Below are 19292 nucleotides of genomic sequence, written 5' to 3'. Positions count from 1 at the left end.
TATTATCGGCCGTTAACGCTTTAAAATGTAATATCGGAAATTATCGGTATCGGTTTCAAAAAGTAAAATTAATGACTTTTTAAAACGCCGCTGTACTGAGTGGCACATATCCGGTACATATCCGGCAAAACACGGACGTAGGCCTTAGTTGAGTATACTAGAGTCTAGTATACTCTGGACTGAAGCTGTGGGCCTTCATTTTTTTTGTAGCTGTTGTTTTGAGGCATGTTTAAAAAAATTTTTTTAAATAATGCACTTTGTGAAAGTCAAAGTATAGTATTTCCCATAGCTGTAGTGGGTATTAGGATTATCTCAGGGAGAGCATGTCCCAAATTCCAAGCTGCTGTTTTGAGGCATGTAAAAAAAAAGAATGCACTTTGTGACTTCAATAATAAATATGGCAGTGCCATGGTGGCACTTTTTTTCCCCATAACTTGAGTTGATTTATTTTGGAAAATCTTGTTACATTGTTTAATGCATCACAACACAATTAGGCATAATAATGTGTTAATTCCACGACTGTATATATCGGTATCGGTTGATATCGGAATTGGTAATTAAGAGTTGGACAATGTCGGAATATCGGATATCGGCAAAAAAGCCATTATTGGACATCTCTAACTGTAATATTGTACATGCTCATTGTTATATATTGTATATATGATATAAACAGTGTATATCATATACGGTAATAATAATAATAATACATTTTATTTATAAGGCGCCTTTCTGGGCACTCTGTCAGGCTTGCCCCTGACAGTTTGGTTGTGTTTTAGTTTTTCCTCTGTGTGTAGTATTTCCTGTCAGCGCTCTTGTTTTGGTTCTGTTTCCTGTTTGTCTCCCTGAGTGCTGTGTCCCCTCAGCTGTGGCTGATTGGCACCTGGCCACACCTGGTGTCAATCAGCCAGCTGCTATTTAAACCTGCCCTACCCTCCAGTCACTGCTGGATTATTGTCATTGTCGCTAATACTTGTTGTCACTACTACCTGTCATAATACTTGTCGTTGTAGCTCTGTCTACTTTTGTTCACTCTGCTCATGTCATAGTTCCTTCGTGTCACAGTAAGTGTTTTTGTTTCTTGTCCACAGTTAGCATTTTCGCTATTTTAGTTCATAGCCAAGTTTGTTCTCCGCCTTGTGCGCGCCTTTTGTTGTTACCCTTTTGTTTGTTTTTTTGCCATAGTGTTTAATTAAATCATGTTTTCTCGCTCAATGCCTGCCGTCATCTCTGCATCTTGGGGTTCGTCACCCACAAACTCTGACACACTCAGGGACACTGTACAAAATCAAAACAATAAAATCAAATTGTATAAAAAACAACAACAAAGAGAAAAGAAAATATGATTACAATGAATAAGCAGTCAGGAATTGGTGTGTTTTGAGTCTTGCTTTGAAGAGGGATATTGAGTCTAAGTTACTAAGGTCTGGTGGTAGAGAGTTCCAAAGATGTGGGGCAGAGCGGCTGAAAGCTCGGGCACCCATGGTGGACAGTTTAAATAAAGGGACAGTGAGATGGATGGATGAAGAGGATCTTAGGGAACGTGAGGGCGTGAAGACATGGATCAGGTCAGAGCGATATGATGGAGAGAGGTTATGGATGTACATATATTATGTAAATATTACATATATGTTACATTTTATATTGCTACTACGGTACATTTTTAGTCTATTTTATACCTGCATTGTCCTTTCCATCCTTACACTTTCACAACTATTGGCTCATCACAACTCAAGCTCACCTGTGCTCCAGCGATCGGCGGCTCGACGGAGGACTTCGCCCCGTTCATCGACACGGTCGGTGGCTCGGCGGCGGCGGTGGAGGACGACCCAGACATCGGTGAAGGCAGCGACCTGGCGGCGACCAAGGTAATCAAAAAGGTCAACCAACGAACAAGATTTCTCTATAGAATCTCCTCTCTGGTCAACAAAAGCACCATGAGGATTCTAGTGGGAACTCTCGTTCAACCCTTTTTCGATTACGCATGCACCTCCTGGTACCCTAGCACCTCCAAAACCCTCAAATCTAAACTCCAAACATCCCAGAACAAGCTAGTCAGATTACTTCTAGACCTCCACCCCAGATCACACCTCACTCCCACCCACTTCTCCAAAGTGGGCTGGCTCAGGGTGGAGGACAGAGTAAAACAACTTGCACTGAGCCTAGTCTATAAAATCCGCTACACCTCCCTGATACTGAAGTACATGTCAAACTACTTCCTTATCGTAAATGACCGCCATAACCACAACACCAGGGGGAGCTCTACTAACCACGTTAAACCCAGATTCCGAAGGTCTTAACTCATTCTCTTTCTATGCCACATCAATGTGGAATGCGCTCCCAACAGGTGTAAAAGAAAGGGCATCTCTATCCTCCTTCAAAACCGCAATAAAAGTTCACCTCCAGGCAGCTACAACCCTAAACGAACACCCTCCCCGGATTGTTAATAATCAAATGTAAACAATCAAATGCAGATACTTTTTCTTATGCCTTCTGATCTCTCTCTCTCTCTCTCTCTCTCTCTCTCTCTCTCTCTCTCTCTGCCCACTACTTGCTGTCCATATCCTACCAAGTCAGACCTACACTGTACCAATATCCATTTCTCTGTTCTCAATTGTTGATGACTGATGATAACAACCAAACCCAACTTGTTGAAAAATAAACAAGTGATTCAATTATAAATAAAGATTTCTACACATAGAAGTAATCATCAACTTAAAGTGCCCTCTTTGGGGATTGTAATAGAGATCCATCTGGATTCATGAACTTAATTCTAAACATTTCTTCACAAAATAATACATCTTTAACATCAATATTTATGGAACATGTCCACAAAAATCTAGCTGTCAACACTGAATATTGCATTGTTGCATTTCTTTTCACAGTTCTTTTTGACAGACATTTAAAAAAAAATCTCACGTACCCATTGGCATACCTTCAAGTACCCCCAGGGGTACGCGTACCCCCATTTGAGAACCAGATTATCTTGTGTGATGACTGTATTATGATGATGATAGTATATATCTGTATCATGAATCAATTTAAATGGACCCCGACTTAAACAAGTTGAAAAACTTATTGGGGTGTTACCATTTAGTGGTCAATTGTACGGAATATGTACTTCACTGTGCAACCTACTAAGAAAAGTCTCAATCAATCAATCAAACTATCCTTTGTAACTGAGCTACTGTGTGGAACAATTTCCCCTGTGGATCATTAAAGATTGTCTAAAGTCTAAGTCGAAGTCTAAATAAAGAAACCCGTTAATTTATTGTATGTATTATTTTATTCTTATCTAGAAAATAAATAAAACGTTTTAAATATCACAACACCTGACCTTAAAAAAACTATAAAAAAAAAAAAGAGGAAGGAGTGAAGGAAATGACGTCTTCACACATGCGCAGAACAGAACATACTTCCGGTAGTGAAAGGCCAGGCGGCGAGCAAGATGGCGGACTGAGTGGCTGTAGCGTCCCCGATTGTAAATGACCACATAACCGCAAATGTAGGAACAAATACATAAATGGTTCGTCTTTTCTCAAGCCCACCAAATGGAATTTGTTACCTGAAGTGAAGATTGAAGACGTGATAGAAGATGGACGACTACTGCTATGCTAAGATGGCGACGTCCGCTAAAAGAGAACATGAAAGAGAATCAACTTCCAGCAAATCACCAACGGAGATAAAGACGAAAGATGAAGGTGAGTGAGTTCAAGTTTTGTCATTTCAAAGCTATTTGAAGCCCTGGAAAAAATGTTGAAGAATGTAAAGAAAAAGCCGCCATGATTGTTAGCTTGAAGAAGGCATACTTGCCAACCCTCCCGGAAAATGAGACTCCCGAAATTCAGCGCCTCTCCCGAAAACCTCCTGAGACAAATTTTCTCCCGAAAATCTCCCGAAATTCAGGCGTACTCAGGTCCATGAGGACCTGAGTCCGCTAACCCACAATATTAACAGCATACCTGCCCAATCACGTTATAACTGTAGAATGATGGAGGGCGAGTTCTTGGTTTCTTATGTGGGTTTATTGTTAGGCAGTTTCATTAACGTCTTCCCAGCGCGGCAACAACACACAACAACAGCAGTCACGTTTTTGTATACCTTAAAGCAGTTCGTCTGCCGTAAACAGCAATGTTGTGACACTCTTAAACAGGACAATACTGCCATCTAGTGCATTTGATGAAAGCACTTTTGTGCGTGCCACACAGCAATGCATCTTCAGAGAGGGTGTTCAGCATGGTTTGAAAAATAGTGACAGAGAATAGAACAAGGATGGACAATTCAACCCTTAACTCAACAGCCCTTTGAGACACTTGTGATTTAGGGCTATATAAATAAAGATTGATTGATTGATTGAACAATGAGTATATGAGTGTTATGTGTGTGTGTATACGTTTAAATAAATGAACACTGAAATTCAAGTATTTATTTTTTATATATATATATATATATATATATATATATATATATATATATATATATATATATATATATATATATATACGTATATATATATATATATATATATATATATATATATATATATATATATATAGCTAGAATTCACTGAACGTCAAGTATTTCTTATATATATAAATATATATATATATATATATATATATATATATATATTAGAGATGCGCGGTTTGCGGGCACAACCGCGGAGTCGGCGGATTATCCGCGGATCGGGCGGATGGAATTTAAAAAAATTAGATTTTATCAGCGGGTCGGGTCGGGTCGGGCGATTGAAATTAAAAAAAATTAGATTTTAAATAGATTCATGCGGGTGGCAGTTAAACCAATTCGGAAATATATATACATAGTTAAATGTTGTTACCCACATACGAAAAACGAGCAGGCACCTGCTACATATGCCACAACAGAAGAAAAAAAAAAGAGAGATGGACACTTTTACAGAGCGGAGAAGGCCCCCGACGCCTCGCCGGGGTCCGGGACCGAGGCCCCTTCCCCCGAGAGGGCCCCACCGGGAGCCGTAGCTGAGGCGATCCGCGAGAAGGGCCCGACGCACGTCCAGGGTCACCACCGCGCCCACCGCACCGACACCCCGCCTCGTCCGCCTTCGCCGCGGCCGGCGTCACGCGCAGCAGGTAAGCAGCATACCTGCCCGCCACCCCCGTGGCCGGGGGCTCGTAACAGGGGTCACTCCGCGCGCTCCGCCCGCGCAGCTTACCTGCCCGCCACCCCTGTTGCCGGGGGCGCGTAACAGGGGTCACTCCGCGCGCAGTGCGCTCACGAAAGGGGTGGGGCTCACCCTGGTTGATATAGACAGCAGGACGGTGGCCATGGAAGTCGGAACCCGCTAAGGAGTGTGTAACAACCCACCTGCCGAATCAACTAGCCCTGAAAATGGATGGCGCTCGAGCGTCGGGCCCATATACCCGGCCGTCGCCTGCAGCGAGACGCGCTTGGAGGTGCGCTCAGCGCGGCTCCCATATGATTGCGCACTGGTGTGCGTCTGGGTCGTGACAGCGTGGCACGCGAATGTCTGTGCTGCGTTGGATCAGTCTCCTTTCTTTAACAGGCAAAAGCTTTATAACCTCACTAATGCCTTGCATCGTCTATATTAGATATATAACAACGGGCGGGTGCGGGCGGATGGCGGGCGGATGCAGTTCTGATCAAATGTTAGATCGGGTGGATTGCGGATGGTTGACGACTTTCTGATGCGGTTGCGGATGAAATAATTGCCTATCCGCGCATCTCTAATATATATATATATATATATATATATATATGAAATACTTGACTTGGTGAATTCTAGCTGTAAATATACTCCTCCCCTTGTAGCCACGCCCCCGTTCCACCCCGACCACGCCCACCCCCACCCCCCACCTCCCGAAATCGGAGGTCTCAAGGTTGGCAAGTAGGGAAGAAGGCATCCATCCATCCATTTTCTACCGCTTGTCCCTTTCGGGCAGTGGAGTTCACATCAGAGGAGATGAAAGAATGCAAAAGTCAAATGAAGAAAGTGGAAGAGCAAAACAAGCGCTTGTGTAAAGAAAAGAATGATGTGAAAGAAGAGATGTTGGGGAAGAGTAAGAGATGTGAAGAGAAGACTGGACCACATGTCTACATCAACGTGCAGAGGATTGGAGGTCATAAAGAACAAGAATCATTTCATTACTGTCAACTTTTGAGTGGGAAGTCAGTGTTGGCGCTGGGAATTTATGGATGCATTAAACAATTTTCGAAATGGGGTCCCGCAGTAAATTTTTGGGGTCCCACTTTTTTGTAAGCGTTTTGTAAACAAATGATAATTGTATGCATTATCCTGTTGTATCTCGCATTGTGTTTTGGAAAAAGGTTGTCATAAACGTTACTTCACTCATTCAAAAAAATAATACCAAAGAAAACACATTTGTATGCATATGTAAATGTATTCAGTTATAAACATTCATCCACTTTCTTCTTTTCTTCATGGATCTAAACTTTACCTCTGCTGGTATTTGTTTTCTATATTTGTATTTAATAAGTTGTAGGTGTATTTATTTCAGTATCAAAGTGTAAAAAGGTTTCTGCTTGGGTCATGAAATGATGATAATGGTGCGCCAGGGCATACAGGCATTATTTATTTAAAGGGGAACATTATCACCAGACCTATGTAAGCGTCAATATATACCTTGATGTTGCAGAAAAAAGACCATATATTTTTTTAACCGATTTCCGAACTCTAAATGGGTGAATTTTGGCGAATTAAAAGCCTTTCTAATATTCGCTCTCGGAGCGATGACGTCACATCAGGAAGCAATCCGCCATTTTCTCAAACACCGGGTCAAAACAGCTCTGTTATTTTCCGTTTTTTCGACTGTTTTCCGTACCTTGGAGACATCATGCCTCGTCGGTGTGTTGTCGGAGGGTGTAACAACAGGAACAGGGACGGATTCAAGTTGCACCAGTGGCCCAAAGATGCGAAAGTGGCAAGAAATTGGACGTTTGTTCCGCACACTTTACCGACGAAAGCTATGCTACGACAGAGATGGCAAGAATGTGTGGATATCCTGGGACACTCAAAGCAGATGCATTTCCAACGATAAAGTCAAAGAAATCTGCCACCAGACCCCCATTGAATCTGCCAGAGTGTGTGAGCAATTCAGGGACAAAGGACCTCGCGAGCACGGCAAGCAATGGCGGCAGTTTGTTCCAGCAGACGAGCGAGCTAAACCCCCTATCGACCCTAGCTTCCCTGGCCTGCTGACATCAACTCCAAAACTGGACAGATCAGCTTTCAGGAAAAGAGCGCGGATGAGGGTATGTCTACAGAATATATTAATTGATGAAAATTGGGCTGTCTGCACTCTCAAAGTGCATGTTGTTGCCAAATGTATTTCATATGCTGTAAACCTAGTTCATAGTTGTTAGTTTCCTTTAATGCCAAACAAACACATACCAATCGTTGGTTAGAAGGCGATCGCCGAATTCGTCCTCGCTTTCTCCCGTGTCGCTGGCTGTCGTGTCGTTTTCGTCGGTTTCGCTTGCATACGGTTCAAACCGATATGGCTCAATAGCTTCAGTTTCTTCTTCAATTTCGTTTTCGCTACCTGCCTCCACACTACAACCATCCGTTTCAATACATGCGTAATCTGTTGAATCGCTTAAGCCGCTGAAATCCGAGTCTGAATCCGAGCTAATGTCGCTATAGCTTGCTGTTCTTTCCGCCATGTTTGTTTGTGTTGGCTTCACTATGTGACGTCACAGGAAAATGGGCGGGTGTATATAACGATGGTTAAAATCAGGCACTTTGAAGCTTTTTTAGGGATATTGTGTGATGGGTAAAATTTTGAAAAAAACTTCGAAAAATCTAATAAGCCACTGGGAACTGATTTTTAATGGTTTTAACCATTCTGAAATTGTGATAATGTTCCCCTTTAACAATGAGATTAATTAGCAATTAAATGAATAAATGAAGAGACACAATAATATCCACACAGTACGGCAACACGTCTGTGAGCCATAAATATGAATGAGTAAATAGACGACACATGCCTTTAAGCAGCACATTTATGGCGACAGGAGTCAAAGTGTGTGACATTCTGTGGTATTAGAAGGCACAACAATGACATCAGGGATGCCAACTCGTCAAGTAGAATCTTTTATTTATTGTTTCACTAAGCAATAAGCATACATTTAGTTTTCCATATAAATGGATTAGATTGTGCTTTGTGGACTTGGAGAAGGCATTTGACCGTGTCCCTCGGGAGGTCCTGTGGGGAGTGCTCAGAGAGTATGGGGTATCGGACTGTCTGATTGTGGCTGTCCGCTCCCTGTATGATCAGTGTCAGAGCTTGGTCCGCATTGCCGGCAGTAAGTCGGACACGTTTCCAGTGAGGGTTGGACTCCGCCAAGGCTGCCCTTTGTCACCCATTCTGTTCATAACTTTTATAGACAGAATTTCTAGGCGCAGTCAAGGCGTTGAGGGGATCCGGTTTGGTGGCTGCAGGATTAGGTCTCTGCTTTTTGCAGATGATGTGGTCCTGATGGCTTCATCTGGCCAGGATCTTCAGCTCTCACTGGATCGGTTCGCAGCCGAGTGTGAAGCGACTGGGATGAGAATCAGCACCTCCAAGTTTGAGTCCATGGTTCTCGTCCGGAAAAGGGTGGAGTGCCATCTCCAGGTTGGGGAGGAGACCCTGCCCCAAGTGGAGGAGTTCAAGTACCTGGGAGTCTTGTTCACGAGTGAGGGAAAAGTGGATCGTGAGATCGACAGGCGGATCGGTGCGGCATCTTCAGTAATGCGGACGCTGTATCGATCCGTTGTGGTGAAGAAAGAGCTGAGCCGGAAGGCAAAGCTCTCAATTTACCGGTCGATCTACGTTCCCATCCTTACCTATGGTCATGAGCTTTGGGTTATGACCGAAAGGACAAGATCACGGGTACAGGCGGCCGAAATGAGTTTCCTCCGCCGGGTGGCGGGGCTCTCCCTTAGAGATAGGGTGAGAAGCTCTGCCATCCGGGGGGAGCTCAAAGTAAAGCCACTGCTCCTCCACATCGAGAGGAGCCAGATGAGGTGGTTCGGGCATCTGGTCAGGATGCCACCCGAACACCTCCCTCGGGAGGTGTTTAGGGCACGTCCAACCGGTAGAAGGCCACGGGGAAGACCCAGGACACGTTGGGAAGACTATGTCTACCGGCTGGCCTGGGAACGCCTCGGGATCCCCCGGGAGGAGCTGGACGAAGTGGCTGGGGAGAGGAAAGTCTGGGCTTCCCTGCTTAGGCTGCTGCCCCCGCGACCCGACCTCGGATAAGCGGAAGAAGATGGATGGATGGATGGATGGATTAGATTTTATATAGCGCTTTTCTATTATTAGACACTCAAAGCGCTTCACAGAGAAGTGAGAACCCATCATTCATTCACACCTAGTGGTGGTAAGCTACATTTGTAGCCACAGCTGCCCTGGGGTAGACTGACGGAAGCGAGGCTGCCAGTTTGCGCCTACGGCCCCTCCGACCACCACCTATCATTCATTCACCAGTGTGAGCGGCACCGGGGGCAAGGGTGAAGTGTCCTGCCCAAGGACACAACGGCAGCGATTTGGATGTCAAGAGGCAGGGAGCGAACCTGCAACCCTCAGGTTTCTGGCACGGCCGCTCTACCCACTACGCCATGCCGCTTAGATTTAGTGCTGTCTGCACTAAATCAAAAAAACAGAAATGACACAATATTCCATTCGTCTGTAGCCAAAGGAGGAGCTTTCCAGACGTATTATTAATACTAATAATGATTAAATAAAATATACTTTGAATATATAATAATATTTATATGAACTATATGCAGTGTAATATTAATATACAATATCATAATTAAATATGTATATATAATCGATTTATAATAAATGCAGAAAATAATTTCGCCACACCTAGTGTGTGTGTGATAATCATTGGAAGAAGAAGAAAGAAAGAATTCGTAGCCCTTGAATCGAAATGGAATTGTGAGGTGTCCAAAGATCACCACCTCTAATCCTGACTTCCTGCTTAACAAGAAACCATTGAACTGTGCAACATGGGATGATCAAGAAGTGCGATGCCTTGCAGATATCATCAAAATAAATCCTTTCATCTCATTTTAAAAAAAGTGCCCGGAAGACACTTTTACATTTCATGAAATAAATTACAATTGAGGATCGCAAATTAACAAGCGACAACATAATAAACTAAATTAAACTGAATTTAATCAAATCTTTTAAAAAAGTACAGGAAAAAGACTTACAAAAACAGGGCGGGTTCTCAGCAGGCATATATGGTCCTCTCCAATCTCATTGTCACCCCACTGGGTTGAGTTTGTCCTTACCCTGATGTGGGATCTGAACCAAGGATGTCGTTGTGGCTTGTGCAGCCCTTTGAGACACTTGTGATTTAGGGCTATATAAATAAACATTGATTGATTGATTGATATGAGGGGCTCCAACACTATTTTTCTGTGCTAATACAGAAGTAACATTGCCTTCATCATGGACTTTGGTTGTTAGCTACAGTAAGAGCCTAATTTACTAAGATCCAAATACCACGCACTAAACAGCGTGTGCAATCTATAAAATAGCATGTACTGAGTTTAAGCCGAGTCATGTAAACATTGATCCATCATTGTGGTAAGGCACTACATGAATGGCCATGAAACACTACACAAACATACAGTACATGGAAGAAAGTGTGTTTGTTGTTTGTGTCCTGCAGATGTCCAGCAGCTGATCGGTAATCCAGAAGAAGTTTCCCCTCAGTTAGGGGGGAGCTCCACTTTGAAGCAAGAGACTCCACAACCACCCTGCATTAAAAAGGAAGAGGAGGAACTCTGCATCACTCAGGAGGGAGAGTGTCTTCTAGGACGAGAGGAAGCTGATTACACCAAGTTTCCACTGAGTATTCTCTCTGTGAAGACTGAAGATGATGAAGAGAAACCACAAGTAGACAACCTCTTAGCTCCACTATCAGATAGTGAGGCTGAAGACGAGGTTAAAAAACCTTTGAGCAGCGATAAAGACTGTGAAGGAGATATGAGGACTCACACTGACAACAAACACTTTGACTCCTCAAAAAAGAAGAAAGGTAAAAAACATTTCAGCTGCTCAGTTTTTGCTCAAAATTTTTCTATAAAAAGAAATTGTGTCGCCAAATCAAGGAGCAACTGCTCGTGGGTCATGTCTGAGCTGAAGTGTGTTTGTTTTGTTTGTCCTGCAGGCATCCAGCAGCTGATTGGTTGTCCAGAAGAAGTTTCCCCTCAGTCAGTGTGGAGCTCCACTTTGAAGCAGGAGACTCCACAACCACCCTGCATTAAAAAGGAAGAGGAGGAACTCTGCATCACTCAGGAGGGAGAGTGTCTTCTAGGACGAGAGGAAGCTGATCTCACCAAGTTTCCACTGACTATTATCTTTGTGAAGACTGAAGATGATGAAGAGAAACCACAAGTAGACAACCTCTTAGCTCCACTATCAGATAGTGAGGCTGAAGACGAGGTTGAAGAACCTTTGAGCAGCGATAAAGACTGTGAAGGTGATATGAGGACTCACACTGACAACAAACACTCTGATTGCTCTAAAAAAGAGACAGGTAAAAAACATTACAGCTGCTCAGTTTGTGCTAAAAGTTATACTAGAAAGAACCATTTGACTCAACACATGAGAACACACACAGGAGAAAAACCCTTTACTTGTTCAGTTTGCGGTAAAAGCTTCTTTCAAAAGAGCAGTTTGACTCTACACATGAGAACACATGCAGGAGAGAAACCATTTAATTGCTCAGTTTGTGGTAAAAGCTTTTCTCAGAATAGCAGTTTGACTTTACATATTAGAGCACACGCTGGAGAAAACACATTTAATTGCTCAGTTTGTGGTAAAAGCTTTTCGCGAAAGGACAATTTGTCTCGACACATGAGAACACACACAGGAGAGAAACCGTTCAACTGCTCCGTTTGTGGGAAAAGTTTTTGTCAAAAAATTGATTTGACCCGACACATAAGAAGACACACAGGAGATAAATCATTTATTTGCTCGGTTTGTGACAAAGGTTTTTCACGAAACAGCTGTTTGACTCAACATATGAGAAAACACACAGGAGAAAAAGCATTTAGTTGTTCAGTTTGTGGTAAAAGATTCAGTCGTAATGCAGCCGCAGTAAAACACTTAAGAAATCACACGGGAGAATAACCAATTTTTTTTTTATTGCAGTCTTTTAGCGTCCCCAGTTTTCATCCCATCTGAACTGTTCAGGTATGAAAATGTACTCCGGCTGAAAATCATTGGTTATCAAATATTCATCTTCCCAGAACACAAAGATTACCCAGATTTCCAGGACATTTTTTTTTCATTGAAAAGGAATGGGCCAATTTTCCACATTTCTCACCCGATTTGAACCGTTCCACCATCCACAGACTCCACTCACCCTGGACATTCAAGCCAAATTGTTTTCAAGTTCCAAAATTCCCCTTATTTACAGGATTTACCAGGACCATTTCCCCATAGGACAGGGGTCGGCAACCTTTACCAGTCAAAGAGCCATTTTGACCAGTTTCACAAATTATAGAAAACAATGGGAGGCGCAACATTTTTTTGAAATTGTAAATGAAATAACACTGTATACAAAGTTTTTTATTTGCTTTGTATTAACCAGGGGTCTCAGACACGCTGCCCATCAACCACCCTCTATATGGAGCTTCCGCTTGCTCACGTAGGTGACAGCAAGGCATACTTGGTCAACAACCACACAGGTCACACTGACGGTGGCGGTATAAAAAAAAAAAACTTTAACACTCTTACTAATAATACGCCACACTGTGAACCCACACCAAACAAGAATGACAAACAAATTTCGGGAGGACATCTGCATACCTGCCAACTACTCCGGTTTTCCCGTAATTAGTACGGTTTTCATCAACCTATTCCGGGTTACGGTTGCAGTAAAAAAAAATACGGTTTTTCATTAATTAAAAAAAATAAATATTTTTTTAAGTTTTATTCACGAAATCGCGTAACAACAATCGACACTGCTTCCCGTAATCGAGCCATTCCGAATGCCATGCGCGAGGCTATTTATAGCACCGCTGCCAAGCACGAGGCACCTGTTGCCCATTGTTTCCAAACGAGCGAACGATCATGGAATCAGCCGGAGAAAAATCGCAAACGAGTCTTAAACCGAAAAGAAAACTGCAGTCATTCCGTGAAGAATATTCAAAAGCCTATCCGGGAATAATTATCCGTTCCAAAAAGGGTGAAAACTACGCGAATTGCACCTTGTGCAGACAAGATTTTTCGATCGGACACGGAGGAATTAGCGATGTAAAAGACCACGTTGGGACAAAAAAACACAAGTCTAATGCCGCTGCTAAATTTGGATTTTAGCTACAAAAAGGTAATGACACCAATGTTATCTATTGGAATTGTTTAGTACTGTTATACTGTTAAAAGTGTTTATACTATTTATGCTTTCAAGTCCAAGTTGAAGAAATCTTGTTAAATGTTGACAGCATAACTACCAAAATACAGAAGTATGTCCTTAATATTTTTGCAGTGCTATTTCTGTTGAAAAGTTAAAATGATTACATTAGAGATGTGATGTGCCACTTTTCAAGTGTCTGATGGCTTAAATTCATTTTCATTAATTTTTCATATTTTTAATTCTTTTGAAAGGCTTACAAAAAAACTACATTTGAATTGTAATTCTATGCTATTGACAGGACTATTAATTTTAATGAAGTTAGCTTACCATGTTTACAGTATGATAATTGTGATAGAAATGTGAATTTTAGGCACAGAATATTTTTTACAATTGAACAAGGCAGTAGATTATACAAGCTTGGACAGAAAGTTAATAATGACACCAATTGTTTTTTTTATGGAATTGTTTAGTACTCTTTTACCATTTGTTTACTGTAAAAAGTGTTTATACTCTTTATACTTTCAATTAACAAATTGAAGTCTTGTGAAAGGTTGACAGGATAACTGGCATTAACTGTCAAAATAATTTCAAACTATTGAAGTTATCTTACAGAATAAACATGTCAATCAACCCATATGATTTTTGCTGTAATATTTTTGTTTTGAAAAGTCACTGTGACTGATAGAAAAGTGATGGTTTTAGCAACATTTTAACCTGTCTGAATGCAATCAATCATTTTGCGTCGGCCCCCCTGAACCCCCCACCAGGATTTTGTCCTGGACCTACCGGGGCCTGCGGCCCCTGGACCCTGGCTACTAGGTTTTTCTGATTTCAAAAGTTGGCAGGTATGCATCTGCACCGTAACACAACATAAACACAACAGGACAAATACCCAGAATCCCATGCAGCCCTAACTCTTCCGGGATACATTATACACCCCCCGCTACCAAACCCCGCCCACCTCAACCGACGCACAGAGAGGGGGGGGTTGATGTGTGAGGGAGCAGGGTTGGGGTGGGGGCGGGGTTTGGTGGTAGCAGGGGTGTATAATGTAGCCCGGAAGAGTCAGGGCTGCATGGGATTCTGGGTGTTTGTTCTGTTGTGTTTATGTTGTGTTAAGGTGCAGATGTTCTCCCGAAATGTGTTTGTCATTCTTGTCTGGTTTTGGTTCAAAGTGTGGCGCATTATTAGTAAGAGTGTTAAAGTTGTTTTATATGACCACCGTCAGTGTAACCTGTGTGGCTGTTGAACAAGTATGCCTTGCTGTCACATACGTGTGCAAGCAGAAGATGTATATTGTATAACAAGTGTTGGGCTGGCATGCTGTTAATACAGATTGTAGAGGGCGCTAAATGTTGTACCATCATGGCACACCCTTATTATAGCCGTCAGGGTGAAAATCGGTGAATATTAATCCCGGGAGTTTTCTGCGAGTGGCACTAAAATCTGGAAGTCTCACGGGACAATTGGGGGGTTCAGCAAGTGAGCTGCTGAGCCGCATCAGAGTGATCAAAGAGCCGCATGCGGCTCCGGAGCCGCGGGTTGCCGACCCCTGCCATAGGAAATGAACTGAATAATTACACACAGCTCCATATCCCACATGTAACCTACTCAGTTGCCTCGTGGTTAGAGTGTCCGCCCTGAGATCGGTAGGTTGTGCGTTCAATTGTTCTATTGGCAGAACATTTTGTTTTGTTCAAATAAAATACTTGAACACTGACTTTTTGCAGTGTGTTTCCTGTTGACATTTACATATTCATCATGTGATGGTGCTTTTATAGCAGTGTGTGTGCAGTCAGCAGCTCTGATTACATTAGGAAAAAACAGCTGTTGCTTCAAATTGTGCTTTAATGTTGGCCTGTTGGATGGGAATTTAATATACCGTATTTTCCGCACCATAAGGCGCCCTGGGTTATAAGCCGCGCCTTCAATGAACGGCATATTTCAAAACTTTGTCCACCTATAAGACGCCCCGTGTTATAAGCCGCATCTAACTGCGCTAAAGGAATGTCAAAAAAACAGTCAGATAGGTCAGTCAAACTTTAATAATATATTAAAAACCAGCGTGATGTGGGCGCGCATGGAGTCGTATATCAACATGGACGGAGCTGCGTGAAAAAAGCCACCCGGCCTCTTCGCGTAAACTTACCTTAACCACTCGCTCATCTTTTCTTCATCCATCCCTTCGAGTTAGCTTTTATGATGACGCCGGCTGGAAAGGTCTCTTTTGGCAAGGTCTTCCTTTTGAATATCACCATGGGTGGAAGTTTCTGGCCATTAGCATGGAAAGCTAGAACCACAGTGAAGGATGACTTCTCATTCCCTGTGGTGCGAATATTCACCGTACGTGCTCCCGTTGTATCCACAGTGCGGTTCACAGGAATATCAAAAGTCAGTGGAACCTCGTCCATGTTGATAATGTTCTCTGGCCGGATCTTTTTTTCAGCTATCTTGTTTTTACAATATGCACGGAAAGTAGCCAGCTTTTCTTGAAAGTCTTTAGGCAGTTGCTGTGAAATAGTAATCTGTGTGCGGATGGAGAGATTGCGTCTTTTCATGAACCGGATCCCTGTCACTTAGTAGGAGCCATTTTGTGGTCTTTACAGATGTAAACACACAAAGGAAATGAAAGGTAATATCCGCGCGCTTCTTCTTCTTCTACGCGGGCGGGTGGTTGCTTACAGTAGAAGAAGAAGCGCTTCCTGTTCTATGGGGGCAGGTGCTTACCTTGGCGGTTGCTTGCGTAGAAGAAGAAGTACTTCCTCTTCTACGGGGAAAAAAGATGGCGGCTGTTTACCGTAGTTGCGAGACCGAAACTTTATGAAAATGAATCTTAATATTAATCCATATATAAAGCGCACCGGGTTATAAGGCGCACTGTCAGCTTTTGAGAAAATTTGTGGTTTTTAGGTGCGCCTTATAGTGCGGAAAATACGGTATCTGGCTAACATGCTGATATTTAATGCGCTTTTTTAGCACTAGTTTGCCTATGATTTTATATCCATTCATGTCATTTTACTTGCGCGGTGTGTTAATTGTTCATATGTCTCTGATGTGCACATCAATCAGTCTGAGGAGTAATTGGTGGACATTTCTTTTTTTAAACAGTTACCCAGCATCCCCTCTGTGTGTCACCAAAGTATCCACAGCTTGTAGAAATGTGCGTAAGACAGCCATGAAGTTGGCGTGAGGCACCGCACATTTCCACCTTCAGTTCACTCTCCATACATCTCTACTTTGACGTGAAAAAGGACGCACGCCAGGTTTTGGTGCGTACGCACGCTTAATACACGAGGCCCCTGGTGTTGATGTTTTGTGTCCACAGACCAACATCAGATGGTGTACAAATAATCTCCCCAAGTTGCAGCACAAAAGCAGCCAAGTTTTCTCAACCATGAAATTCTGTCCCAAAGATGTTGTTATAAAATGGTGTTGTCTTGACACTTCAAAGACTAATTAATGGCCCTGATGGGATCTCAGCAACTCTACTTAAAAATGTGTGCTGGAGCTTGGTGGTTCCACTTCTTCATTACTGCCCCCTATCTGCTGGTGAATCACATCCTTACTTTTTTCTTTGTTTGAACAATTGTTTCCCTTATCATGGACTATCTTAACAACTCTGTTTTTTTTTGTTTTTTTACCAAAATAATGTAAATCATTTCCACCAGTGCTTCAAGAGCAACTGCACTTTTTTTATTTTTAAATTTTGTCTATCGTTCACAAACATTGTGAAAGACAAGAACACACGGGTTTTTTTTAAATAGGATTTTAAAGATGATAAAAAACGCTTGCAAAATGCGGCTAATGGGAGTCACTGCCTCTAAAACAACTTTAAACCCCTCCATCAACGTGTTATATACACACTGCAAGTGTATATATATATAATGTGGTAACAGACACCTTCATAACAGTATGTAATATGTACAATATACACACTGCAAGTACATATATAATGTAGTAACAGACACCTTCATAACAATATGTAATATGTACAATATACACACTGCAAGTATATATATAATGTATTAACTGACACCTTCATAGCAATATGTAATATGTACAATATACACACTGCAAGCATATATATAATGTAGTAACAGACACCTTCATAACAATATGTAATATGTACAATATACAAACTGCAAGTATATGTATATATATATATATGTATATATATATATATATATATATATATATATATGTATATATATATATGTATATAATGTAGTAACAAACCCCTTCATAACAATATGTAATATGTACAATATACACACTGCAAGTACATATATAATGTAGTAACAGACACCTTCATAACAATATGTAATATGTACAATATACACACTGCAAGTATATATATATATATATATATATATATATATATATATATATATATATATATATATATATATATATATATATATATATATATAAATGATAAATGGGTTATACTTGTATTGCGCTTTTCTATCTTCAAGGTACTCAAAGCGCTTTGACAGTATTTCCACATTCACCCATTCACACACACATTGAAACACTGATGGCGGGAGCTGCCATGCAAGGCGCTAAACAGCAGCCATCAGGAGCAAGGGGTGAAGTGTCTTGCTCAAGGACACAACGGACGTGACTAGGATGGTAGAAGGTAGGGATTGAACCCCAGTAACCAGCAATCCTCCGATTGCTGGCACGGCCACTCTACCAACTTTGCCACGCCGTCCATATATATATATATATATATATATATATATATATATATATATATATATAATGTAATAATGTAGTAACAGACACCTTCATAACAATATGTAAGATGTTTATATACACACTGCAAGTATATATACACACACACACACACACACACACATCCATCCATCCATCCATTTTCTACCGCTTATTCCCTTCCGGGGTCGCGGGGGGCGCTGGAGCCTATCTCAGCTACAATCGGGCGGAAGGCCACACACACACACATATATATATATATATATATATATATATATATATATATATATATATATAAAATGTATTAACAGACACCTTCATAACAATATGTAAGATGTTTATATACACACTGCAAGTATATATATATCATACTTGCCAACCTTGAGACCTCCAATTTCGGGAGGTGGGGGGTGAAGGGTGGATGCGGGGGGCGTGGTTAAGAGGGGAGGAGTATATTTACAGCTAGAATTCACCAAGTCAAGTATTTCATATATATATATATATATATATATATATATATATATGTTGGAGCCAAAATTCCTTATTTGTTTATATTGTTTTTATTTTATTTTCCCTAATTGATTGTTTGGTTCAGCATGTTGTATTTCCTTCTTTGGCAGATTGCTCCGCCCACTTCCTGTTAAGAACCAGGAAGTGTCGACAGGGAGGGGACTGTTGCTATGGTGGGGTTACCATGGCAGCCTCCTTAAATTGGGTTCAGGTGTGAGCATGGGCAGGTCGATTGGAGGACAAACAGTTTTCGACCGTGTGGTGGCGTGGCGTGTCGTGTGGTGTCTTGTCGTGACTTGTGGTGACAATGCTGTTATAATGTGCCATGCAAGGTTAGCATACTTGGTTATATAACTTACATTTGATTTAATTTAGATAGCTTGTAATAAACGGATTGCCATATCCAAACACAGTTTTACAGTACTGGACATTCTATCATTTACACGCGTCAAACTGGTCAACACAGTCGCCCTCGGTATCAGCCCAAAGGTAAGGGCTGTACAATATATCCATCCATCCATTTTCTACCGTTTATTCCCTTTGGGGTTGCGGGGGGCGCTGGAGCCTATCTCAGCTACAATCGGGCGGAAGGCGGGGTACACCCTGGACAAGTCGCCACCTCATCGCAGGGCCAACACAGATAGACAGACAACATTCACACTCACATCCACACACTAGGGCCAATT

General features: G+C 41.8%; 1 protein-coding gene across 4 annotated transcripts in view; it reads left to right on the top strand.

Moving 5' to 3' along the window:
• The first annotated feature begins 3427 nt into the window (after positions 1-3427).
• The window catches only part of LOC133619274 (uncharacterized), a 75920-nt gene continuing 60055 nt past the window's right edge, over positions 3428-19292 (top strand). The window contains exons 1-3 of one of the 4 annotated variants that reach the window (XM_072915401.1): positions 5907-6113; positions 10687-11055; positions 11188-12630. In XM_072915401.1, the coding sequence (XP_072771502.1) occupies positions 5957-6113; positions 10687-11055; positions 11188-12152 (1491 nt within the window). In that variant the 5' untranslated portion in view covers positions 5907-5956 and the 3' untranslated portion in view covers positions 12153-12630. Of the gene's footprint in view, positions 3699-5906; positions 6114-10686; positions 11056-11187; positions 12631-19292 lie in introns of those variants that run through there. The other 3 variants (XM_072915400.1, XM_072915398.1, XM_072915397.1) reach the window with 3 other exon arrangements.

The sequence above is a fragment of the Nerophis lumbriciformis genome, linkage group LG20 (assembly GCF_033978685.3).
Source record: "Nerophis lumbriciformis linkage group LG20, RoL_Nlum_v2.1, whole genome shotgun sequence".
NCBI classification, from domain to species: domain Eukaryota; kingdom Metazoa; phylum Chordata; class Actinopteri; order Syngnathiformes; family Syngnathidae; genus Nerophis; species Nerophis lumbriciformis.
This window is presented reverse-complemented; position numbering and strand designations above follow the sequence as displayed.